This window comes from Oenanthe melanoleuca, chromosome 3, assembly GCF_029582105.1.
Source record: "Oenanthe melanoleuca isolate GR-GAL-2019-014 chromosome 3, OMel1.0, whole genome shotgun sequence".
NCBI classification, from domain to species: domain Eukaryota; kingdom Metazoa; phylum Chordata; class Aves; order Passeriformes; family Muscicapidae; genus Oenanthe; species Oenanthe melanoleuca.
In genome coordinates, this window is record NC_079336.1 from 17,911,913 (window position 1) to 17,939,566 (window position 27,654).

The 27,654-nt window shown below is 36.8% G+C and overlaps 1 protein-coding gene across 1 annotated transcript in view; it reads right to left on the minus strand.

Annotated features, from left to right (window-relative positions):
* SNTG2 (syntrophin gamma 2) overlaps positions 1 to 27,654 on the minus strand; it is a 205,963-nt gene that overhangs the window by 41,677 nt on the left and 136,632 nt on the right. The window contains exons 9-11 of the mRNA XM_056487301.1: positions 20,772 to 20,899; positions 9,364 to 9,493; positions 1,610 to 1,648 (exon numbers count right to left, since the gene is read on the minus strand). Of these exons, the coding sequence (XP_056343276.1) occupies positions 1,610 to 1,648; positions 9,364 to 9,493; positions 20,772 to 20,899 (297 nt within the window). The remainder of the gene's footprint in view (positions 1 to 1,609; positions 1,649 to 9,363; positions 9,494 to 20,771; positions 20,900 to 27,654) is intronic.

Genomic DNA, 27,654 nt, shown 5'->3' on the forward strand with positions numbered 1-27,654 from the left:
CCTTAAATTTTCAGCTTTTAAAATTAAGGTCCTAATTGTCCTTCTTTTCATACTTGGAATGGAAAACGTGGGATAGATTTGTACTGCCTAACTTTAGGCATCTACTTTAGATGGTAAGCTGAGGCAAGTCCAGATAGCAAAAGTTGCTCCTCTAAAGGATGATTTAAAGCACTGATACCAAGTTTCGTATTTGAACAGTTCTCTGGAACAGAATAAGTTTCTGCACTGATTATTTAGGCAGTTTATGGAGACTAGTGTGTTTTTTCAGGAAATCAAATTATTTATCTAGTGATATAGATACAGTTGTGTGACTGTCCCCAAAAGTTTTTTTTAAATTGAGGGAGAGTGTGTCTTCCTTTTTTCAACTGAACTCATTATGTGTGCCCAAACTGATAAGGAAAAAACTTTGAATAGATACTAAAGCATTTGCAGTTGACAGTTCATCCAACAAAAGATATCCAAATCAAATATCTTTTCCCCTGGTATTAATAATCACTTGTTTTTCATATCGGTTTAATCAATAATTAAAAGCCATGGAAAAGGGAGTAGAATTATAGAACAGTTTGGGTTGGAAGAGATCTTTTAATGTAATGGAGGTCACCTCTACTGCAAAAAAGCAAGCACATCTTCAACTAGACCAGATTTCTCAGAGCTCCACTAATTTGACTTTGAATGTTTCCAGGGATGAAGCATGCATCACCTCTCTGGGCAACTTTTGGCAGGGCTTTACCACACTTAATGTAAGAAAAACTTCTTTATGGCTAAACTAAATCAATGCTCTTTCAGTTTAAAATTAGTACCTCTTGTCCTATCACAATGTGTTCTGCTAAAAGTTTGTTCCAGTCATTCCTACAGGCCCCCTTTAGATAATGAAAGGCTGCAATAAGGTCCCCCTGGAGACTTCCCTTCTCCAGGCTGACCAGCTCCAGCTCCCCCAGTCTCTCCTCATAGGAGTGATGTTCCACCCCTCTGATAATCTGTGGGGCTCTCCTCTGGATCTGTTAGAGCTGATCCATGTTTTTCTTATTTTGGGAGCCCCAGGGCTGGATGCAGAGGTAGAGTAGTCTCAAAAGAGGGGCAGAATCACTCTACTTTTGATGCAGCCCAGGACAGTTGGCTTTCTGTTCCCCAAGTCCTCCCTACCCTTCAAGCTGCTTTTCACAACTTCTAGGGGGATCTGTTCTGTCATCTTCCCAGGAACATGGATGAGGCTGAGAGGTTGGTATTCCTGCATTCCTTCTTTCTATCCATTTTAAAAACGGATGCAATGTTTCCTTTCTACTTCTCACCAAGGGCTTCAACTGACTTCTATAACTTTCCAAACATCATAGAGAGTGACTTGGCAACTACATCAGCAGATTCTCTTAGGACCCTGAGATGCATCTCATCAGGACCCATAGACTAATGCATGTTCAGGTTCCTGAAGTGAAGGTCACAAATCTGATCTTTACTTACAATGGGAGGGACTTTGCTCTCCCATCACCAATCTTGCAGTCCATCCACTAGTCAGTTTTAAAACTGACTAGATGTGTATATGCAAGATTTACAAATTCTCCAACAATGTATTCACATGAATTTAAAAAACTGGATAAAATAATGAAAATCTTACCTGGTCAGAAGGAGAACAGCATTTATTTGCCATTTTCATCTATAAAAGAGAAATGGAGGAACACATAGAATTATTAATATGCTGAAGAGTTTCCATGATGCAATTAGCATTTATTGACTTAGTTATTGAATACTATAATAATACTTCCAAATTATATTTGTAAGAAATTTTATCATTTGGTGCTTAAATACTAGATTTTTACTATTATAGTAAATTTGCAAAACCAAGGACTTGAAAGATAAAAAACTTGAACGATAAAAACTTTTTATCAGAGTTTCCCTTAAATACCTCATAAAGATTTGCATTTATGAATTTAACTGTGCCAGTCACAGTGAAAATACTATACTGTACTGTAGACATCTCACTTAGGTCTCAGTTAAACTATTACTTAAGCAGATTCTTAAGTGAGGTCTGTAATTAAATCCTTGTGAAATGATGACCATAGAGCATAAGATGCATTTAAAGATGAAATGGAAATTGCATGGGCTTTTTTCTTTGTTTACTCTTCAAGACAAAGTTTTTCCTCTTGGTTTAGATAATGAAGAGTTTTGATAATTTTGACTTTTCTCTTGCAGTCATAGTCTGTACAGATGAGTGGTGGACAAATACTGACATATTCCTTTCTTTAAAGAGTGAGTTTTTTTAAAGAACAATTTTATTAAGTGTAGATAAGAATCTAGAAAGAAATATATTGAAGTGGAAAACAAGTCTTCCCTAAGTGCTAGGAGTAAGTTGAAAACTGTCCTAGAGTTGATGAGTACTTCCAAAGGACCTTGTCAAAAAAACTGTTTCATTAGAAATGAAAAGCTTGTGATGGAAGCCCAAAACCAGGTCACCTATGAACAAGGAAAACTACAATTGCCAGAGGAAATAAGCAGAAGAAATCTAGGGCCATTGCTTGCATCCTAGACATACCAGATGTGTAAAATTTAATTTGTGGATGTAACTCAGTTAATATGGTGGTGCCATTGACTGCTGTGGTGGCTTGACTCTGGGCAGTAGCTGAGCACATGCACACCTGCTCACTCCCTTCTTCCTACCAGCTGGAAGGGTGAGAGAATAGGAGAAGCAGAAGCAAGAAAACTTCTGAGCCAAGATGAACAGAACTTAAGTGAAAGAAACAAGAAAAATTCAAGTGATATAAATGCAATCACTCTCTGCCTCCCACAAGCAGGCTCCAAGTAACCGCTGCCTTGGAAGACAAACCCACACCTCCTTCCTCCACTACATTATTTCAATTGCTGAGCACAATGGCGTGGAATATCTCTTTGCCCACTTTTAGTCAGCTGTCCCATCCTTGTCCCTTCTTAATTCCTTGTTCCATCCTTTGCTGAGGTGGGTGGGCTGTTCAGCACCAATCAAAACACCGGTGTGTTATTAATGCTGTTCTAGCCACAAATACAAAACACAGCACTTGCTGCTAGGAAGAAAGCTACCCCCATCCCAGCCAGACCCAGTACACCTGTATGGGCCAACAGACTTTGTGTTATGGTAATGACACAGGCCTCAGGATGTGTCAGGATTTATGCACACACATACACTTGCACCTAACAGATGACAATAACAAGTCATTGTTCTCCGTAGAGTGAAGTATCCCTGATCAGAAACAAAATGACCTTAGGAGAAAAGGCAATGTAGATGGGTAGGATGACAACAGGAGTGTTTTCTGTATGGACAGAGGGTGATAGCAGTGCTCAGGACTGTAGGAGCTCTCTAGTTTGTCCTAACCCATCATGGGCCACCAGGGTTTCTTCTCCCTCACATGCTCACTTTTGCAGCCCGTTGGAGTTGAATTGTGCAGTTAAACAGTGCAAGTGTGCTGGTGGGTCAGACAGCTGGGAGTGACTGAGGGTCTGAGGTAGAGATGGTCAAGCTGCTGGGAGCCTGGGGCATCTGTCAGACCTGTCTGTCACCTCGGGTTGTGTGTTGGGAGATCCTGCCAGGCACTTGGAGTGGCCCTACCAGCTCCCTGCCACCCTAGAGGAGGAGCAGGGACTACCACAACAGCAGTGGGTCACAGACTGCAGGTGCTGGCACCAACAGCTCAGCATAGGCAGGGAGCAACCACAAGGATGGAAGTGAAATTCAGCTGCTGATCAGACAGAGGGGCCCCAGCAAGGCTCCTGGCAGGTCATGCACAAGGTGTGCCTTCCTCAGCCTGGCACAACTGCAGGGCTGCACTGTGTTGGAGCTGGCCTGGAGCCCTGGCTGGGAGAAGAGGTGGCTGGGCTTCTTGGTGCCTGCAGGGCCCCATCAGCGACGAGCCAGCCAGAACTCCAGAACATCACTCTGTAACTTGGTTAATACAAATTGATGACAACCTCAGTACTGCAGAAGGAAGCAGTCACCAGTATGATTTAAGCCACTAGTGATGGACTTAATCCTACTAAAGCAGTTTTGCAGGACATAATGAAATAACATCTGTAATACTTCAATGTCAGTAGAAATTATGATACACCCTGCTGTAATCAGGTTCAACCTTTCTCCTGTGCCTCAGACACAAATATATACACAAAGTAACTATACAAAAGCCATGCTATACACACAGAAAATATAATTTCCTTTCAAGTGTCCAAAATCATACTCAGTAATATGATTATTACTATAGCAATAGTACAGCACAAACCAGTGCAAGTAAATGGGTTCAGATGTGCCTGGAAAAGAGTGTCAGACTGGCAATGCAAGTTTTCTGCACTAAGTGGATAGAATATTGTGAAGAGCATCATAATCAGCTCAGATTCCCATTGGTAAGGATAATAGGGAAGAATGCTTTGGACTCTGCATCTGTTCACTGCACATACAACTCATTCCCTATTCAAAGCAGGATGGCTGCAGCCCTGATATAGCAGAGGGGAGAGGAAAAGATCTGCTTCTATATCATTTTGCAAACCAGTGTCACGGGGCTGAGAAGTACAAACACCACATGTGCCCTTCACAAGCCTCCACAGCTGGTGCAGCCAGACAGGAATACAAATGGGATACATTTACCTTGTTGGCAGTGCATGAGCTCTCAGCACTGCAGTATAGAAATGTGAGCTGGACACAGCAGGGGAACTAAAACAAAAAACCTGGGTCTGTAAAGACTGCAGGCAACTTGGAAAAGGAACTGTTAAGCAAATTGTAATTCCTATACTCTGTTCTAAATGGATACATACGGGACAGGAACTGAAATGATTCAGAACCATTTACCTAAAGCTAAATACCTCCCAGGCTGGGATTTATCTCACATATAACATATCTTTATTCTCTTTCAAGAAAACAGTGAGAGTGAAGGATCTTGACAGGCACCTATTTTTTCCCTAGCTGTATTGGTATCCTATGTGACTGCTTACTGCTTGGCTAAGTGTAGGGGATGTGGGTCCTATCCTTACTGACTTCAGAACCTCTACAGTTTGAACTGTGGTGCTTTCAACTGGAAATTTTGCATTTAAAACAACAAAAAGCAGCAGTGAAGAAATATGCATTCTCACCCTGGGAATAGAACTGTTTGTGTAATCATTGAGGCAGTCGAATTTGTACATGGCTTCCTACACAGAAGGATTTTGTTTCCATCTACATGTACCCCACATTCTACTGTGTAAAGAAAGCAAGACCTTCTCAATCTTCTTTCTTTTCTTTTCTTTTTTTTTTTTTTAATGTATGTTTAAAGCTCATAAGTCTCTCCTTATTACAACAGAAATTTCACATGACTGCAATACAGAATATCACCCAGATACATGCTTACATGAAGAAATAGAAGAGAAGGTTTACAACTCTGACATATACAATTAAAAAAGCTGTAATGGGCATAAACGTGATCTGGATTAATAACCCTACTTTAATACAAAATTTTAAGTTTCTACCATTCTCCAATGAAACTGCTAGAATGATTTATAAAAATTATAAATAACATTTAAAGTGGAACAAGCGCATCGTAACTTGTTCTCTGACCTGCTTATGACTTACTCATTTATTTATGATTTTTTTTTTAAAAGTAATACCATTAGAGTACACTGGGAAAAACACAAAACCTTGAGAAAGTTTTAAATATAAGAAACAAATCTCTATATTGTAAATGAACTGACAGTTTTATCTTTAGGTTCTTCTACTCATTATGACTAAAGTTATATTTAGTGCTGTATTTCAAAGAAAACAATTAAGATCCAAGAGAAAACCTGCATATGTCTAATAGCTGTCAATCCAATTGGTGAAAAACAAAGAAAGAAATATCAATTATCCCAAAGACCGTCCTCCTAAAAAATCACAGCCATTGTCACTTCAGCCTACAAAGAACCCTTCAGCTGAAGAAATTAAGAACAGGGACAGTGAGAAGCACATGCAGATTAACTCATTTTGTGTGCTTCTTGCTTCATCATGAAAGATTCAATTCCAGTTTCTGTTACCCCTCTTCCCTCAGTTTCTTCAACTGCACCTCCTTCTGCAAGAAGAGAGGTGTATGACGAAAAAAATCTGAGGTGCTGATTCACCTGTATTTATTTCCATCAAAGGTAAATGTAAAAAGCTTTGAGAACATTGAAAATGAGGTTTCAATCACAAAAGAAGATGATAGGGTAGATTCATGCTGTTAGAAAAGCATGTGAAAAAACAGAATACAAACAGAGAGATGAATAATTTGGGTCAATAGTCCTCAGAAATAAAAGCAAATCTTGCTTGTGAAGCTTACTGTGACTAGGAGACTTTCTGAGCTAAGCATACAAAGCATGTATCAGCAATGATGGCTGAAAAGACACCCTTACATGTTTGTCCATATTGCAGCATTCCCTGTGCTCCTCTGTCATTTAAGAACTAAGACCAGGCTGGTACCAGAGTCATTATGTTTCATCTACCAAGTAACACTCTCTAAATATGCTAATGTACAGGGGCAGCACTCCTATGCAGTAAAAACTTCTTACATCTCCACTGTTGAAAGATGACTCCTCCTATACATTTGATCCCCAGAGAGCTTGCCTTTGTATAGAAGTTAGATGTTTCAGTACTTCAAAAGAGTAGTCTGACATTAGCAGAAGTGTCACATTGTGGCAGAGCTATTTTTGCTCTACCTATACTAGGACTGTCTCCTGGCATCAGCAGGAGATCTGACAAAGAGCTGCTGAACATGACTGTATTAGGGTAAAATAAAAAAATGAATTATATTAGGAAAAGTGATGCAGGAAAGATTGGATGCCCTGTACAAAAACAATTAATCTCTATTGGAAGCTAAGAACTAAAATTCTAAAAGAAATTATTCAAAATGTCACGCAAATATTTAGGACAAAAAATGTACATAAGAGTAATACAAATAAGCACAGTTTAAGAATGACTAAGGTGCGAGAAAAGTTGCTGAAATCATGAAACCAGCAAAACAAAATACAAAAATGTGTGGAAGTAAAACATAAATAATAGTAAATATTGCTTAAAAACCTAGTAATAGCTCAGGTATGGATGCTGACATTATGCCAACGCTGTTCACAAACGAGTCCATTGCGACTATATATCTAGTAATTCATTTCCATACTGAGATGACAGCGTGGGACAGAATAGGAAATCAATAGTTCAACTATTTGGAGAAGCAACTGAACTTTGAGTCAGCAAACAGTCACAAAAATAACCCATAACCAGATAAGGAACTCCCTGAAACAATTTCTTAATGACTAGTGATTATCTTTGGTCCTGGAGAATGGGGAGACACTCTACAGAAGTGGAGAAGTGCAGAAACAGGAAGAAGCTCAGAAAGAATTACAGATTCATTCCCTAATGTCAGTGTCAGAGGTGTGAAGAGAAAATAATAATTTTTTGAAATGATAAGACTAAGGTGATAAAAAGGATTCCAAATGGACTGCCAAGAAGCCTAATTCAAAGGTCCTGTCCTAAGCACCATGGACTGTGGTCTGTGTTTCCTGGCTGCCCTGAGGCAGGGAGCTGTCCAGACTTCTGCTCTACTCCAGCCTCTCAATCCTTGTTTTACAAGTAGTTTGCAACAAAAGGGATTCTCACTGACTATTGCCTCTCCCATTGTGCTAATCAAAAATTAAAAAAATGCTCTGACCAGACCTTTCCAGTTGTACCACAGGCTGCATGCCTGACAAACTCTGCAAAGCTACTGTCTAAGCAAGAAAATTGACACGGTTCTCATATGAGCTGCATAGAGTTTTCTTTGTAACTCACTAAGAACACAAAATGTGGACATTCATCACCACTGTTGTTTCTTCCTGGGAACAGCCAGTTATATGAACACCAGATGGACTACTTTGTTGACAGAATTCAGTAATAATAGATAGTGGAATAGACTATAAAAGTACTCAGTTTATAATAAAATATTGCTGCTGACAGATCACAGAACAGTGAAGATACTGTGTCAGGACATATAGTTACTGCACATAGTTCTTTGAAAAAAACAGACTAGCATCCTATTACTAACAAAAGCTGCCTGCATTTGTTTTTATTCTTCTTCACTTTTATCCTTGGAGCAGCTGTTATTCAGTGAATTTTTCTAGAAAGGGAAAAAAAAAAAAAGCTTATTTCACTATGAATTTGAATTACTCAAGAAATATTACCTTGCACTTTCTTAGAATTATCAAAGAATAATATATTATTATTCCTGTGATTTATAATCCTGTATATTATATGAGTCACTAAATAGCATTTAAAAAGAATGCGTCATAAGTGTCTGATTTTGACAAAGAGATTGCTTAAGCAACTGAATATTTTAAAAGAATTAATGTATTGAATAAACTTATGATCAAATGTGATTCATGTAGCTTTTGAAGACTAGGAAAACAAATTAAATTTTAAGTCTGTTTTAACCAACAGACTTAGTGATTTATGTTGAAATCTAATACGAATTCTACATAATATAATCTGTAGACCTAAGCAACAGTTTGTTTAGGGTGCAAAGCACAAATAAGAGTCAGGCTACTACATCATAATTTAAGAAAGAAGTTATAGACTCTACACATGTAGAGGGGAAAAAAAGATTAAAACTTGCTGAGGCAACTCTTTCAGGGACAGCTGTGATTGTATTTTCATCACTGAATTTTATAATTTCTTAAAGAAAAATATATTTTCAAAACTGTAAGTTATTGAGTTCCCTTTTTAACTTTATGGTTAATTCCATAATTATCAACAGTTTTAGCTGCTCTTTGTTGGAATAATAAATGTGCTATCCAAATAGGAATTTTCTGTTTCTTTGGGGATTAGTTAATACTTCTGCTATAAAGGCAATAGTTACTTTTTAATTTACAGGAGTAACATAAAATAGCATAAGCAACTTTATACTTCAAGGAAATGAGATGGAATAATGTGACCTTAAATAAATCAACTTTTGGACAACTTAGATATGCAAAATTACTATCTTCAGTAAGCCTCAGTAAATCATACTTCACTAGCTACAGAATTTTCACATGCTTGTTTGAAAATCAAGAAATGCTAATTTCAAGTACAGATTAATTACAAAAATGCAAAAATGAAATATTTCGTCACATCTAAAGCTCTGTGAAATGACCAGTATGGATAAATATTTTGCCCTAAAAATCTTTAAAATTGTAAATGTAATCTGATTTTCTACTGATTTCTGTTCTATGCTAACACTGCAAGCCTTGAAAACTTCTTGGTAGTTTTGATCAGGCAACCTCTCCCTGCTTTTTTCTTTCTCCTTTTCCTCCCCATCCATAAGCATTTTATATATTTTACTTAAAGCTGAATTGTTTTCTACCCTTTGAAATCTAGAAATAATTTTACAATAGCATAAACAAGAAAATATGCAGAAAGTAACATACATTTTGAAGTGTCAAATCACTGATGTTAGTTGACATTGCTCTCAGCCAGTCAGCACTCTCCTGGGCTGTATAAAACTGAAGTATCCCAGTACTAACTCCATCGAGTGCCAGCACTTCAAATGCATTAGATCTGCAGTAAGAAGAAATATATCCGTAAAGGAAGATATGTCAGTTTTCTGAAACTGCCCAATATTTATCAGTGTTCAAGTGATTTTTATGCCTTTTGACAAGTTTTTGAGTGTTTAATTTACCAATCAATAGAAAGGCAACAAAACCAAGTATATTAGGGCACTACCAAGAGCAAGAGATACAATAAGTACTTTCTCTGTACCAATATATACATGTGCTGATGATCATTTACTTCCCCTGGTATACATACTATGTTCATAATTAAAGTAAAATTAAGGTAAAGAATTCAGAAAATATGCATTGGGTCTTTTTGAAAAAAAAAGAAAACATAGTGTTTTTTTAACCAAAATGCCAATTTTATTTATTGCATCTTGGCTTCATTTTCTAGGAATGTACAAAGATTCAAAGCACTGTCTTCCCTGACTTTAATTTCTTGGATTCCTAAATTTTCTATGTAACATTCAAAGCTATGCTTACTTCAAGTACTTTTATGTCATAGGAATTTGAAAAACATTCTTAGAAGTTTCTTCAAAAATTTTCCTAAAAAGTGTCAAAACAGCATTGCTGCAGGCTAATGTGCAATTTCATTTTATTAACTTTTAATGCAACTTTTATGTGTTTATAGCAACTTTATTCTGCAAATGCCAATGTTTTCCTTCCCTTACTATCTGCAGTAAGTTAGGCACTTTGTATGTACCTCTGAAATCCCCTGCCTCTGAATGCTGGTAGGATATGCTTTTTTAACTCTTAAGATTTTCCAACAGGAACAACAAAAGCTCATTAAGTACACTGGTCTAAATTTAAAAAAAAATAACATACAATAGTTGCAGTAACTAAACTTCAGAAAGATAACCAGATTATTTAAATGCCTATGATTCCCAGGAGAATTAGATTTTAGTTATATACTATTGTGAAAGACAATTATAATTATCTCAATGATTCTGCATATGTTTGTTTTGTGTATAATATGGAGAATATCACCACTACCGTTTACATTTGTAAATTAGATATTTATACTTATATGCTGTATTGCTCCTTTTCTGATACCAGCCTAGAAGAAAGCTAACTACTGAATCAGAATACTGCTCTATGAAGTTCCTGAGTCTTCCTGGGGTTCTCTGATCGAAGGTGAAGTCCTCTCCTGCTTAACTGATTATACATGTCAAGATTCAAAAGACATCTAGAGGTTAATGGGCAGTTATTCATTCCTGATTTACCAAAAAAGTTATTAACCTAACCTTTATTATTTGTTGGGAGTTTGATGGTGAACATGAATACTGAACTCTATATACTTGCCAAAAAGGTTATATAAACTACACACAATACACAATATAAATAAAACAAAGTGTCTGAATAGATATATGTGAGATGCTTTGCTTTTAAAAGAGATGTAAAGCATTATATCTGCTGTTTGCAGAAATTAACATGGTGGCCTGAAGACTTAGATATGTATCAGCCAATTGCCCATTTTTCTGTTGATTGAATAATCCGGTAACTACTAAAACTTGATGGCAATGGCACAATTCTGTGTCATTTTGATTTCAGTAATCTCTTCACTTCTTCACAAAAAAAAGAAAAGTTTAAAAAAAAATCTTTTTATTGCCTTCAAGTAAACTGTAAATAATACCTCCAATGCATATTGTTCTTTTTACCTAAGGTTCTGACAAAGATCCCAACAGAGTTATGAAATGACTTATGGTGTGATCTCTTCAACATCCCACTGAGAATCTATCAGCCCTTATACATTTATACACATTGGAGCCTGGAAACAGACTTAATTTAATGCTCTGAGAAGCTGTTCACAATGCCAAGCTTAGATATCCCGTTCAAATATCAAAGCTAAGATGCTAGAATCCTTACACAGCAAGAGGACTGTCCAGAGCATTTAAGAGAGCCAAGCAATAGTATGTGCTCTCAATGGAACCACAGGGTGTCTAGATACTAACTCAGCTCCAGCAGACACACAAAGACCTGGATGCTTTATTGCACTGGAATGAAGTTACAAAAGTGGCTGATGAAAGATCAGGGAGCTCCTTGGTTAGCAATTTATGCAACCAAAACAGGCAACCAAAATTTATAAAACAACTTTTACTATAAAAATTATCAAATATTTTATCATTTGAAACATGGTGCTTGTGACAGAGTGGATTACACTAAAACTCTTGTTGTTCTTTATTTTTTTAAAATATGCTTATCAATTTCAAAAAGTTAACGATACTCAATATTCATCTAAAGGTCTAACACTTCACTAACGGGATATTTGCACAGAATCAAATAGGGTGTGAGGGGTCCTGCAAGTCCTCTAGTCCAGCCTCCTCACTAACTTTCTTAAAATACAAATCTTATCCACAGGAAAACCAAAACTGGACAGAGAGGAAGCTGACTCAATTGTGGCCTCAGGAATGCAAGTAGATGAGAATAGATGAGAAGAACCATTTCCCTTCACTTGCTGACTGTAAATGCTAACACAGCCCCTTATATGGGACATCATCACTGAACCTGTGCTCAGCTGACTGCTGCTCAGTGGGGAGTCTGCCAAGATCCCCAAATCCTTCCTGCAGAGCCTGTTCCCTTGCTCCAGCACTCTGTCACCTAGACATCCTTTCCCAGAGCTCAGGCTGGTTCAAGGCTTCTGATGTGCCAGTGGTGCTCACATTACCTGGCACACAAGACTGAGACCTTCGGGCCACTGCTGTCCCCACTGTGATGAATTGGCAGGAAGGTGGTTTTACCAGAAAGCAATTCAGTGTAAATGACATAAGATAAAAACTGCCAGTGCTTTTCTAAGTTTACATATGCCAGTCATGAAGTCTGTGGTAGTAACACAGTGTTTTTGCCCTGAATCTTAATCTACTTTACTGTGATTATTTCTTGCTTTCAGTTACAAAGTTTCTCTCTGAAGGTCCCATAAGATATTGATATTGTTCCATGTACCACTCTGTGTTTTGAAAAGCATAGTGTACAGAAGGCTACAAGTTAAAAATGATATCCAAACTAAAAATAAAAGCTTAACAAAATAAATCCTGAGGCTTTTGTTTTAAGTGAAACAATCAAAGCAAACACCAAGATGGCACTGGAATTCATGAGAAAATAAATCCTATAGGCCTAAATGACATTACCTCAAAACAGAGAAAAGAGACACAACAAAGCCCCTATTCCTGCTAGCTGTCAAGGAGCAGCTTTCCATTTAATACCAAATAGTAAGTTTGAAAGGTTTCAAGATGCTATAAAGCTGCTGTAGGGTTTTTATTTTCTCTGTTGGTTTGGATGTTTTTCCTGAAGCCCTAAGATATTTTAAAACACAGACAGAGGATATTGCTACTTCTATTACTGCAGTTATGCCACTGACTACTGCAACTAGAACAAAAAATTAATATTTGCATTTCCTAAATATTTGAAATTTGTGTTGCATTGCAATCACATTTCTTACTTTGAGATTTATCTCCTTATCTGTAACTTTGCTTCCTTGAAGCATTTCTGCTAAGGAGCATGAGGCACCATTTTCCATACTCAGTGTCTTTCATGGTGAAGTGATGAATAGATCATCAAACACACTCTCTTCTGGAGTTTGTTTATGGCATTATAAAATAAACACTACCTTTGTGAGTATGGCAGTCAGAATAACAGATGAGCATTGATAGCCTTTAGGTTCTCTTCTTGAAATTTACACCTTTAAACAAATACTATTAATTACTATTAGTAAGGAAATTTTTCCATACAAACAGTTTGCTACTATAGAGGTATTAAATCCAAAGACTTTTCTCAGATAAAAAGTATTTTCAGTGCCACCTGAAATGGAAAAGGCTGAATTTTTACTTTATTGGAGGCTAAGAATTCCAGCAAAGCATATTTTTGGTTTTTTTAGTATCTGTGGCATGTGAAACCATCCCTCTTAGACTTATATAGATATTTTATTATATAGATATTTCTACAAAAATCTAGATGTAGTTTTGACAGCATCTCTTTTATCTTTACTACCATGCTGATACACACAGACAGATTTGATCAGCTTTGCATCTTATCACATCCTGAATGAGTATTCCCTCCTGTTTGTATGATATTTCGTGTTTGAGTTAGTTTTTATTGCTTTTCTTACAACATTTTCTTGTGGCTTGTTTATAATACTACATAGCCCTCTTGCTAGGATGTTTGCTTAAACTGAAGTTTTAAGGACAGTGGTTAGATCTGAGTGGAAATTCTCAAAAAGGAGGCTCTGAATTACTTAATGTCTTTGAAATGTCATGTTAGAAGTAATGGGATTTTGTATTGTAAATGTCACAGAACCTCATACCTTACAAAACGTTTAAATGTGCACATATAACTGGACTATTAACAGAAACTATGTAGCTCAGAAGATATCAAAGCATTAAACATAAACTTGGATTGGATTGCATTTTATGTTTGTGGTTTTTTGGGAGAATTTTGCTTCAAGTATTGTAACTTTTATTAGTTACACTTACAGTAACCAAAAAGGATAACTGAAGTAACACAGACATTTATGCTTCTACAGATGTTTTTTAACTTAAGTGTCAGAAACCTGTGAGCAAGCTCATTCAGGTTTTGTAACTCAGTGAGATTGTGCTTAATTCCTAGATGTTTTTCAAAATGGCTTATTCAATTTCTTAGTTTTCAATTTATTTATCTAATTAAAGGCATTTTGTTAATTTACTGAAATGACAAATGGAAAATACCATTCTTCAGAAAGAATCTGTTAATAAACCAGTGAAGGCATTAAAAAAAAATACACAATACTTTGGAGCAATTGCAATGGTCAGAATACCAAGAAATAGAAAATAACACCTAAATATAATTAGATTGTTTTGTAATTGGCATCATAGATACATGGGCTGATAGCTACTGAGTTTGAATTACTTTCATTCCACTCACTATTTCAGTCTTCCATATTCTAAATAAGCATTTTTTTCTTCAGTCTCTAAACTCATAGTGTTCAAGATGTTATAGCTATTGTACATTTACTCAAAGCTCCAGTCAATACACTGTATAAGAATTATTATACATTACTACCAGTATCAGCTGTAAGGACTAAAAATAGTTGTTTGCATTATCCCAGATAATAACTCTGTAACAGAAATGAAAGACTACAGAGCATGAACTATGTTCTCCACCTTCTAAAAGACTATCTATTTTTACTTTTCTCTCTTAAGTAAAGCCCACCTCAAGCTATAATATGAACCACAAATTCCTTCGGGTGAGAAAAATAATGATATTATTTCTCTGTTAAACTTACATCAAATTTTTTCATCAATTCAATCCTCAACAGTCAAAAAATGTTTTTATTGCCAACTAGCAATTAACAGTATTCACAGCAATAGCATTCTTACTACATTTATATTACCTTCCTTCTTACAGAGAAAAATTCCATTAAAGATTTGGTGAGAAGTCTAGAATAATAGAAAGAGTAGTGCTATATAACAGGAAATTGAATTAAAAAGTTGTTGAATTACTAAGTAATCAAAAAGACTAATTAGCATGCTGCATATATAAATCTATTCAGATAGACTACAATCCTATAAACAATGTGAAATACAATAATTCAAAGTGATTTCAGTAGTTAATACAATGCTTAATCTTCCATTGAGAATAGGAATGACACCTACTATGCTTCTTATCTTTCCTTTAAAATATTCTGAGGGCATGTTTTTTGCTTTTGTCTTTTGGTATTGATAAACACATTTCACATGTCCAGCGTGCAGTATTTTCAGCCATTCCTTATATGGAAGGAAGATATCTATCCCATTCTCTTTTGTATATGTTGATACATATGGTGTTAATAGACGTTAAAATATATGAAAAAAAATATTATTGTGTCATTAAGTCACAGTCTAAAGACTTTCTGTGAAAAATACAATAAAAAGTCAAGGGAAACGAAAAGCCAAAAACAAAAAGGCAAAACCTTTGTCTCATGAACAATGAATAAGAATCAAACAGATTCATGTGGTCTTGGCCATCTCATGATACAAGAGTATACTGAAAATATACCCTTTTTTGGCAAAGCTGCCAGAAAACTCAGCTCAGTACAGAAGAATTTAAATTGCACAGTTTAACCAGAAAGGAAATAATACAGCCTAATCTGATTAGATTAGGCCAGATTTTAAGTAAGGCACTCTAAAAGTATACTATAGTCTAACAGAAAACTCTATCCATGTAAGGCATTTTTATTTAAGCAAAATGCTGACATGACCTATTTTGTAATATTTTGTATTTTTATTAAATAAAGGCAACAAAAAGAGGGCATTTAGTAAAATATCTGACTCTGTCCAACCTTATGAGAGACAAGATTAAATGAGTGTTACTTACAGCACCAGAAAAAGAATGCTGAACATGTGAAACAATCTTGAATATTAGGGAGAAGTAAAGTGAATGAGGTCACAGGAATTATCCACACTGGCAGATGGCAGTTTACCACTGTTTATCAGAACAGCAAGAGTAGTTGAATTTAAAGGTACTATACATAGGCTAAACAATACTATATATTTTTAAAAATCAGAGTATCCTAAGAAAAGTAGGGTAAGTTCTGCCATGGCCAACTGCAAGAATTCCAAAGGTGAAAAAGATATTTTTATGTCAGGGAAATGAAGGATTGAAGAAAGCAGAGTGTGCATTTCCTGTGAGTAGATGTTCAGTCTTTAATAACCTTTCAAAAGCCATAATGTTTTGCATAGTTAAGAAAGTTATGTCAAAAGCCAATGGACTATAGGTACTTTTTGATGGAAAGAATTTTATAGACCTCTCTGAATTTAATTCAGGTAGGAAGTAGGGGAAAAAACCCCTTTAATTCAGCCTATTTAGCTGAGGAGAAGGCACACAGCTGTGTATGTGACGCTATAGATGATGGTTCCAATATTTCAACAACTGACTTAAAAAAGTAGTCTGGCTGTTCTGATGCCAGAGCACCTTTGCAAGACCAACTGAAGTAACTTAGTGGATAAAACATAATGAAGTATTGCAACAAAACACAGTTATGAAAAAGAATGTGCAGGAGACAAAAAGTTACAGGCATGACACACTCAAGGACTCATGTAGTACAGGAAAAACAGGCATCCTGTCAACCTATGGATGCAAATACTCTCCAAGTAAATTTTCAGGGTACGGTAAAATCAGGAAATTGGTCAGAAGGCTCTGTGATCCATTCAGAGGAATGAATCTGGGCTCATTCCTGTGGCTTTAGACAAATGGCTACAGTGTAAAATGGAGCAGACGTGTGTAGACATGGTTAAAAGTGGGATTTTCATCTAGGCTGGTCAGAGGTTTTATTTAATGCAAAGCAGATATTTTATTTTACAAAGCAATTACAGAAAACAAGTGTTGAACACTATGCATATATGAACATGGGGAAATGCAAAAAGACGATATGAGTTGGATAATACTAAAAATACACACATGCATTTCACAGTATATGGTAAGAGCAGTCCCTCAGGCAAAAAACAAAGACCTTAAGTAAGAATATGGGAAGTGCCTCATCCACAGCTAACCTCAAGGCAGTATCCCTTTAATGCTCATATAGCTGTTTTTGTTGGTTCCCCAAAACAAGCAAGGAGTACTTCCTTTATACTTCCTTTAGATGTAAAGCATTGTGACATGGTGGTCTGCTTTATGGAATTATTTCATCTTTCCTCAGAATGTATGCAACAATAATTAAAAACCCACTAGTAATTAAGGAGTGGAATATATACTAAATATATATGGGAGTGAGATACATCACAAGAGAATATATCTCTCCAAGACTAAAACTGAAAGCACAAAGTTCCTCAAATCTTACAAGAAAAATATATCTGTGGGTTGATCTTGGGCCAGCACCCAAGCATCCACACTGCCATTCACTCCTCCAGCCCTCTCCAGAGGCACAGCAGAGAGACTACAAAGAACTAAAAACCTCATGAACTGAAATAAACGTAGTTTAAGCAAATGGAAGAGGGAAAAAACCCAACTAACTAAATTACAAAAAAACAAGTGAAGCAAAGGCAACCACTCACTATCCCTCACAAGCAGAATGATGTCCTGTCAGAGAGAGATGACTTGCTATCCCCAAGCTCTCTCTGCTCAGATTTTATTGCTGAGCAAAGATGTTACACAGCATAAAATATCCCTTCGTTCTGTTTGGGTCACTGATCCTGCTTGTACCTCCTCTCAATTTCTTGCCTCCCCTGGGCCTATTTACTGTGTAGGAGCAGACCAAGAGAAAGCCTTGATGGTGTGTAAGTCCTGGTCAGCAACAACCAAAATACCGGTGTGCTATTAATATTGCTTTAGTCACAAACAAAGCACAGCACCATTTGGACAACAATAAAGAAGACAATCTCCATCTCAGCCAGACTCAGTACAATATCTGAAGGCGTTTTACTTCAAAGAATTTTCAAAACGGACATGCTACTCTTTTGGGAACTGGAATCCCTTGGGATTTCTCCATCTAATGTGTAAAGTACACAGCATAGGAGTGAAAGTGCTTCAAACTATCAGGGTGATAACTGAAGTCAGAGATTTAAATATTCTATCCTCTTCCATTTATCCTTTAGATTCTAGAACACTGATGATAAGTTGATGCCTAAATCACTCAGATTTGTTTACCTAATTCGCTGAACGTCTAAGCCTTGAATGTTTGAAGGTGTGCTGGTTTCACGTGCCAGGGGGGAGGGGTGGATTCACCTGAGGGAAGGCACCGCGCTGGGGAGCAGAGGGGCTGTCCTGTCTCTGGGGGCTTCCCCTGTGAGCTGCTGGGACCAATCAGAGAGCTGATTTAGTAGTGGACAGCTCGGGAAACCAATTGAAAATTTATTTGGCTTTCATAAATCACATTGGATAAAGTTAACTAATCCTCTTTTGGCTTCCAGCCTCTGGAGGTGCGGTGGTCTGTGGCCGGGGCCCCAGCCCAGCTGCGGGCTCAGCCTTGGGCCTGGCCCTGGCTCTGCGGGGGGGCCCAGCCTGGCACCGGCTCTATGGGGAGCCCTGGCCCGGCCCCGGCTTGGCTCTGTGGGGCCACGGCTCGGCCACATGGCCCCCGGCCACATGGCTCCAGCATGGCCCCGGCACGGCCCCGGCCCCTGCCCTGGTGGCCCCCGGCTCTTTGCTCAGCTTGGCCCTGCTCGGCTCAGCTCCCCTCTCCATGTGGCGTGGCCGAGTGGGGGGATGAGGAGCCACCAAAGGCTCTCCCTTCCCCCCTCCTTCCACCCACCCCGTTCTGTGAGAAGAGGCCTCCAGCTGCCCACGTGGTTTCTTCATGTTCTGGATGTCATTTTAACTCTTTTGATATCTGGATAAGATTCTTGATCTCCTGAGCTCCCCTGGATGAGAAGAAATAAAGCATGGAGTCTACAGAAGTCAGCAGAATTAAGATAAAGTTCCTGATGGGAAGAGATTGAAAAGATGCAACTGATGAGTAGCTGGAAACCTTTTTTGTGGGGCTATAAGGGGAATGTGACTACACTAAAATTCCTTTAAACTGTGAAATATACTTGGGGAGGTTTGGGTGCTTGAGAAGACTTTTTGCCTTGGGGAAATGGAGCTCTCTGTTTTGGGACTGGAATATGAACAGAGACATTTGATAGAGAAGGAGATGAAGAGAATTTTGTTTTTCAGCTGCCTGCCTTTAAAAGTAGCACCCCATGTGTGCATCATAACCCATAGCACAGCTCTGGAAGGATTGTGAAAATGAGAGGAAATTCATAGTTTTGTAGGTCCGGGTGGATGCAGACTGTGAAGGTGAAGACACTCCCTAAGCCTAAAGCAAAAAAGGAACATTTCTCTCTAAAGTGAACTGAAATGATTATTTAAGTAGATAACTGACTGAAGTGTTCTCTGTATGTTGTTATTAAGGAATGTGGAATGAAGGGAGGAGGAAAAATCTAGGAATTTTATTCTGAATTATTTTTCTGTTATTAATAAATTTCTCCTTATACCCTTTTAAGTTTAAAGCCTGCCTTGTCAATGCTCCTAAATCCTATCTCTAAAATAAATTAAATATATTAAAATTGGCAAAACCCAAGTCACACCATGACAAGAGGTCTGTGATATATACTGGACAAGGCTGGAAAGCATGAACTTGTCAGTTGAACTAGGGAGGAAGAAAGTGGTGGAGAAAGTGATGAGACACTAAGTGATAGAGAATTAAGAGTTCAGACAAAGTTTATGGAAGAAGCTAAGACTTTTCTGGACAATTTGTTATTATTCACTAGTGATGCTTTAACACAAGTCTGGGAGAGGAGCTGCCAACTGCCTTAGAAGATGAACTGCTGTAAGTTAAAGCAGCATATCTATCCTACTGGAAAAATAATGCATTTTAGGTAATTTTTAGGAAACAGGTAAAAATCTGGCATACATCAAGAAAGGTATTCACATTAATTTCTGGTACATCCTCATACCAGGTGACCTGTATATTGATTCTTCAATAGAGATTCCAAATATCTCATTTTATATGTATTGAAGGCAAATAAATATAGGGCAACTCATAAAGACCATGGGAAATAATGACAGTGAATGAACTCCTGTTTTGATACATATGGACAACTGTGGACTGCTTGGCCTAAAACTACTGGTAGATTTGGGGCAGTGGTATCACAGAATGGTTTGCAAAAAAAGTCTATGTATAGTGCAATGTGTTAAAATTTCTCAAGCATATTATTTATGGAAGCTTTGTTAAACTTCACTTTTGTTTCATATTTCTTGAAGCCCAGTAAAATAGCCTCTGACATCCTATTCCACAGTTACTTTATGAATCATTAGTTATGTCTTGAGATGCAAAAAAAAAAAAAAAAAAAAAAAAAATCTGTGATCAAAAATACAATATTTTGTACTACGTACTTTGTCAAAATCTTGTCAATAGGAGTTTCTATATGACAGTGATACAAGTATATACATATGGCATGATAGCACAGACATGATGATCATCATGTTATCTATGTTATCATTGATAATGAAAAAAGAAATTTAATTGACAATGTTAGTATTGGGGAATCTAGAAGTATCCTATTAACCATATAGAAGCTTCAAAATTAATTCACACAACACTAGGATTAACTTTTGAACTAGCTGCTGATGCTAACTGAATCCCCAAGATACAACAAATTATAGAAACATATTTGTAGGAGCTTTACCTTATCTTTGGTAATCACCATGCATACCATTAATCTTAGGAAAATATGAACTGCACAGTTTTTAATAAGAAGAATGTAATATCTCCACTCAATTGTTATAAAGCCAGCAATCCACAGCCAAACACTATGAAAAGCTAACTAACCCAGTGCCTCCCCTTTCAGGTTACAAACCTTAATTTATCTGTTCCGGTTTTGTACCTCGAGATTCGAGCCATCAGCAGAGGAACTGATAGGGTGTCTAGCCAGCGCTTCTCGTATTTTGGTTCATTAGCTATGGGTGAAGAAGGTGATGATGGAGCCTGTGCAGAATAAATGAGAAACAGTAGGAGAGCTTATAAGACAATATAGTGAAAAACCCATGAATATGCATCTCTGGATCTGTTTGTCTCAGAACTGAATAATCATCATAATAAAAGTATTCAAGAAACTCAGGATGGGGTAGAGAAATGAAAACCCATATCACACCCATCTTGAGATTTTGCTCTTGATGTAATTTCAGTATTACTTTAACATTAAGCATATCTAAATTTTTGTTAATATTAATAACTGATATTAGAATGTTTTCAGTCATAAATGCCATGTTTTTTTTCTAAATGCAACATAATAAACATCTTTAATTTAAATTAATTTGTTCTGTACGACTCTTCTGCATTCTTCCATTGTCAGACAAAAGAACAGAAATAATATCCAAATTAAAAACTACACTAGAAAATTTATTTCTGCATTGTGACTTTTAGCTACTATATAATTTAACAGTAGATTTAAATTTCTGATTTTTGTGTTATCATACTATAGATGGATGACTTTTGAAATTTTATCTTTGAAATCTTTCTTCAAATGCCTCTACTAGAAGGGCAAGAGTTGAGCATTTCACTCTCTTATAAAGATAGCAGTAAAATTTACACAAAGGTGGCTGAGAAAGATTCACTGACATACATATTTAGACCAAAGTTAGGCATTTATGCTGTTTCTGAGCCAAAATTTTTTATCCTGCACTGCACAGGGAACTTTCCAGTAGAAAACAGAGTTGAAAGTTAGCTATTTTTATATGAGCTGTAAATAAGCACTGAGTAGTATTTATGAAAGCAAAGAAATCAAGAATGACCCAAATTCAGTTCTGTTCTTCCCAGGTGTTCAAAAGCTATAAAACTTACTCAAAATAAAAAGCATTCTGGGAATTTTCTATTTCTTTTTCTTGCTTATAAGGATTTAGGATTATTTTTTCTCCTAAAGCGCCTTCTTTCAGTCAACAAGGGCTGATCTTTCTATTTACTTCTTTAAATAAATCAAAATGTGAGTTTCACATTCTAATAGGATGACTGAGACTTAATGACTGAAGTGAAATCTCCTAGTGAAAGAAAAATCTATAATGTAACTGCTGGAGTTGGTAACACTAAGGGATGTTTTAGACAGCAATCTTTTTGGGACATGAATTTCATTTAGACCCATCCCTAAAACCGTGCAGTTTTCATTTGATTGAGACCTCCTTGTGTTTTTGCAGTATGAGTATTTCATAATCAAGTCCACAGACTAATTTTGTCTAATTAACTAACCTAAAATTAGATACAAAAATCTAGTGTATTTAAAATCTAGAATAAATTTATTAGTATAAGAGTGAAGAATGTGACACATATTACAGAATTCTGCACAAACTAAAATAATTGACAGAAGCCTGTTCAATCTGAAGTTGAAAAGGATTAATATATTTAACATTTTCTGTCTGGTAACAAAAATGTCTAAGCTTCTAAGGAAGCTTATTGCAGTCAAATATAAATACTTGAGTATGATCACTGAATTTCAACCCAAAAATGAAAAAAAAAGGAACATATAAATTCCTGCAACAACATCATTTTTTGTTCCCACCCTCTAAATTCTCAAGATGCAGAAAACATCTAGACAATTTAAACATAAAAATCTTTTTCTTTTGAACTACTAATTGCACTTCTTTTATTATTGAACAACCTGATAGATACTCTGTAATATTCTAGGTAATTTAAGAGCATTTGGCAGAAAAAGAAAATAACGAGCAGGTCACATAGGCAGTTTAATGTTTCCATTTGAGCCTCTTACACTTCAATTAAATGCTTCAGTAGCCTATCAGTGTAAAGAAAAAGTATCTCAATCTAAGTAAAAGTCAGAATTTTAGAAAATATGCATCACAGCTATTCATTAGATTATTGTATTGAATGGGGAGAAATGGCCAACATCTCTTGGTCAAAAATCTATTAACCCCAAAGCTATGAAACTGCAGCATAGAAATATTCATGTCAAGATGCTAAATTGTTAAAACTGCTGTAAAATCCTAAAGCAAATGGGTCTTCCCAAGACAATCTCAAAGATTTGATATTTGAAAAATACTAGAAGGAATAATTTATTTTTTTCCCACACTTCCAAACTACTTATACCTACAGAAACCCTGCTGCATGATCTGAACATTAATGGCCAAGAACACCAAAAGGACATAGTTTGATACTAGTCAAACTAGACTAAGTTTCAAGTATGTATTTCTTACAAAGTCATATTCTACTAAGCAGTTTATGATAGAGCATGAAGTTGAAATTACTCTTCTTCATCTCCATAAGGACGAAACAGGGTATACATATGTCTGTAAGACTGTGACATAGAAACAAAATACTGTAATACTACCAGCAGCTCATTTTGTTCTATTTAACCTATAATCTATTAACAATTCATAATGAGATTCCTCGATGTATCCTCTTCAAAACACATGGATAAAAATAAGAAACTGAGGAGGAGGCAAGTCCAAGTACAATTTTTGCTACAGAGGATGTGCCTCACATGTGCCTTTTGGAGTCGCCCAAAAGTGTTAGTTAATAGGAGAGAAGCAATTGCTATGGCATACTTGGGTTTCAAAAAGAATTTATTCCCCACAAAAGGTTCTTAATGAATTTGCTGTGAAATAGGATGAAATCATCAAAATGAATCATCAAAGAAACAGTGGTTCACTTGCCATTTCCACATAAGCAGCAAGGGTATTGATTAAAAGACTGTATGATAAAAACAAAGAATGAATGTGTTAGTCTAGATAACAAACTGGTCCAGGAAGCACCTATGTCAGAAGTCACTGGAGGTGCAGGAAATATTCCCTAGAAATAACTGTACATATTTCCTCTTCTCTTGCACTCTCTTGAGGTCATCTGCTGGGAGAAAGCTTTTTGTCTGGATGGTTCTTTGTTCTGACCCAGTGTAGTGAACTGGCTGACCTTCAAGGCATTTCCCCACTAAACAGCTGCTGTTGCTCATCTTGAAAACGCTTCACACCATTCCTCCAAAGCACTAAAATTGAGATCATCTCTGTAATCGCTGCTTTTATGCTCTTGATCATTTTATACCTTCAGTTTTCTGCTGAGGTCACCAACAATGTTGCCAATTAATGCCAATTTGCTTGTAACACCTGCCCAATAAGAAATTGATGGAACACAAAAATCTTGTTTTTGACAGAACAGTGAACCAGAATCAACCTTTAATGACACATAATCACTACCTACCTGAGACAGCTGTGCACTGTTGACCTGGAGGAGGGTCTGAATCTGTATCCCATTAGCAATCACTGACATTTGAGTAACACTGTAGGGAAGTGCTTTAGTGCTTTCTTAAACAACTATATAACAACTCATTATGCTGCATCCAAAAAGTCTTCCAAGAAGTAGAATAAGTCCAGAAAGCCCTCCACTAGCAGGGAGATGTAATCAGACATATCTCTATAATTAAGTTGCCACTAAGAACATAGGAAGGAAAGGAAAAGATCCCAGCTGGCTGGGACTGTCAATTTTTTTATCTTCTTGTGACATATAATTTGCAGAGTTTGGGAAACTCAGTTACTTAACCTTATTTTCTTTTAAACTGTCATTGATTTTAAATCTCTGCAAGAAAAATATTATGTCATCAGAAGAAAGTCTTTCTGAACCCTGCCTAGTAATTTAATTTCCAGTTGCTGCTAGGGGCCTACCTTGAAAGCAGCCACAGTATTATTTTAGGTTGATGCAGCTTTTTCATTAAACACGGGCTTCAGGAAGGCTGAATCTGGGTTAATTCACTTGAAATCAGAAATGCTCGGGGGTCACATTACTCAGCATGATTAATCTTGGTTTTAAATGTATTCTTAATCTCATATTATAGTGTCTGCTTTGCAGAAAGGTAAATGATGCCTCATCTTAGAAAGTGTCCAAGGCCAGGCTGGATGGGGCTTTGAGGAGCAATCATCCTGAGTGGCATCATGTGGCACATGCAGGACAACCAGCTGATCAAGGACAGCCAACATGGGATTAGGAAAGGCAGGTCCTGCTTGACCAGCCTGATCTTCTATTACAAGATGTAGTGGATGAGGGAAAGGCTGTTCATGTTATCTGCCTGGACTTCAATAAAGCTTTTGTTACTGCCTCCCACAGCATTCTCTTGGAAAAGCCATCAGCTCATGGCTTGGATAGGTGCATCCATCACCAGCTAAAATCTGGCTTGATGGCTGGGCCCGGAGGGAGCTGGTGAATGGAATTGCACCCAGCTGGGAGCTGGTCACAAGCTGTGATCCCCAGGGTTCAGTATTTGGGCCAGCCCTGTTTAACATCTTTATCGGTGATCTGGAGGAGGGGATCAAGTGCACCCTCAGTCAGTTTGCAGAGGACACCAAGGACTTGAGCAGGGTGGGAGTGTTGATCTACTGAAGGGAAGAAGGCTCTGCAGAGGGATCTGGACAGACTCTATCCATTGTGAGGGTTCAACAAGGCCAAGTGCCAGGACCTCCACATGTGTCACGATGATACTCTGCAGTGCCACAGGCTGAGGGTACTCACTGGAAAGGTGGAAAGGGACCAGGGTGTGCTGGTTGACAGATGTACTTGAGCCAGGGTGTGTCCAGGGGGCTATGAAGACCAATGGCTGGAGAACAGGCAGCTCTGGGGGGACCTTATTGCTCTGGACAACTACCTGAAAGGAGGCTGTAGCCAAGCAGGGGTTGGTCTCTTCTCTCAAATAACAAGTGATAGAACAAGGGGAAATGGCATCAGTTGCACCAGGAGAGGATTAGGTTGGATATTAGTGAAAACTTCTTCACAGAAAAGGTTGTTAAGCATTGGAACAGACTTCCCAGGTAAATGGTTGAGTCACTGTCCTTGGAGATATTTAAAAGATACATAAACAATGACATGGTTTGGTGATGGACTCGACCATTCTTAATTAAGCTCATGTTGGATTTGATGATCTTAGCAGTCTTTTCTAACCTAAATGTGTCTATTATAGTACCATTTTATGAAATAAGAGTCCATGAGGAAAAAATATAACCTTTTACTGATAATTTGGAATTTATCCATTTTATGCTTTAGAGGACTTAATATTTCAAAGTGCATCATTAAAGCCTTGATCCTGTTCTGTAAACATATATTTCTATAAAGCTCATGTAAGAGGTATGACTAATCTTGATTACTGTCTTTGTTGACACTGGTTCAAAAAGAGATGGTAATGATGATGCTGTTATTTATTTCTCAAAGTAATTTTTGCTGTTTCCATTTTAGTGAGCATTGCTGAGAATTTCTGAAAAGAATATAAAATATCTCTCTGTAAAATATGTATATGAAAATGGCAGCAACATTCATATATTTGATATTTCTATATTGGTATATTTTCCTTGTAAAAATAACTCTATGGCTTAAATTATAGAAACATAAAACCATAGAGTATCTCAAGTTGAAAGGGATCCATCATGATCACTGAGGCAAAATCCCTGCTCCTCACAGGACTACCCAAAATTAAATCATATGACTAAGAGTGTCTTTCAGAAATGCCTTAAACTCTGAAATGCTAAAATAGCTTGGCATAGCTTCATTGCATTAAGCTATAACTGAAAACATTGGTCATTAAGTTTCAGTGGATTTCATGACAATCTCTTAGATTAGAAAATACTAGCTTTCATGCATCTTTTTGATGCCAACTGGAACATTATTTGTGAAAGCTTCATTACTAAAAATGTTTCAGCCTACTCAAAAAAAAAAAAAAAAGCCTTCAATATATTATGCTTTTCAAATAGGCAGGTTTGTCTTACACTTATTCTGAAAAAAGAGAATTATAGTTATGTAATTTCTTGCAACAACACCCAGCAACATTTAACTCAAAGTGGATTGGATGTGGTCTCTCTACAATTTTTAGTCCTGCCTGTGATTGAAATGTGTGTGTATATACATATATAGGTAGGTTGATTTTCAGTATATCAATAAACCAATCTGACCTGTGTATGGCTGAGCATTCCTAATACTTATTACAGGGACAAACAGAAAGCAGGAGCTTTATGTTGATTGGAGAAGAAAATATGACTGCTCCATTTAGCAGTAAAAGAGTCTCACATTAGCTTACTTTAATCTTTGAACGACACAAATACCAAATGTTTAGCCAGAAGTAGAGACATGAAGGAAACTCTTGTGATGCCCAGCTAGCAAACCAAATTATGGTGCTATCTATTGTAAATAGGAGTCAGAGCTTTCAACTTGTCTCAGAATTCAGAGAATATCATTAATTCAGAATATCATTAATTATGATATCAAAATACCTGTGTATTCCTTTGATGCAGCATGAATTCAGGAGAGGGTCTGTATTTATTTATTTTTAATGGGATTCTTAGATGCAGGTGCAAAATTCTGTGACAGTTTTAAAAAGACAGTAATTATCTGGTAAACTACGCATCACTGAATCATTTAATGAAGGCTTCTATAGAGGAAACATGCTTTTTCAGGTGAAGTAACAACTTGGAGTTGTAATATGATGTCTTCAAAATTCACTGAAAGCGGCACCTTTTAATTACACAGCTCTATCTACAATATTTTAATTGACAGACATTTAATTAAATGGGAGGAAGACATCATATTACAACTCCAAGTTGTTACTTCACCTGAAAAAGCATGTGAAAAACTCCTACAAGAGAAAAGAAACACTTTTAATTCTAATGCTGCATTTTTTGCAGCGTTGCTACATGCTTTTGAAATATAATGATTGCTCTGTAAGACATTTAATTCTTTTTAATTAACATATGAGTTTACAGACACTGAGC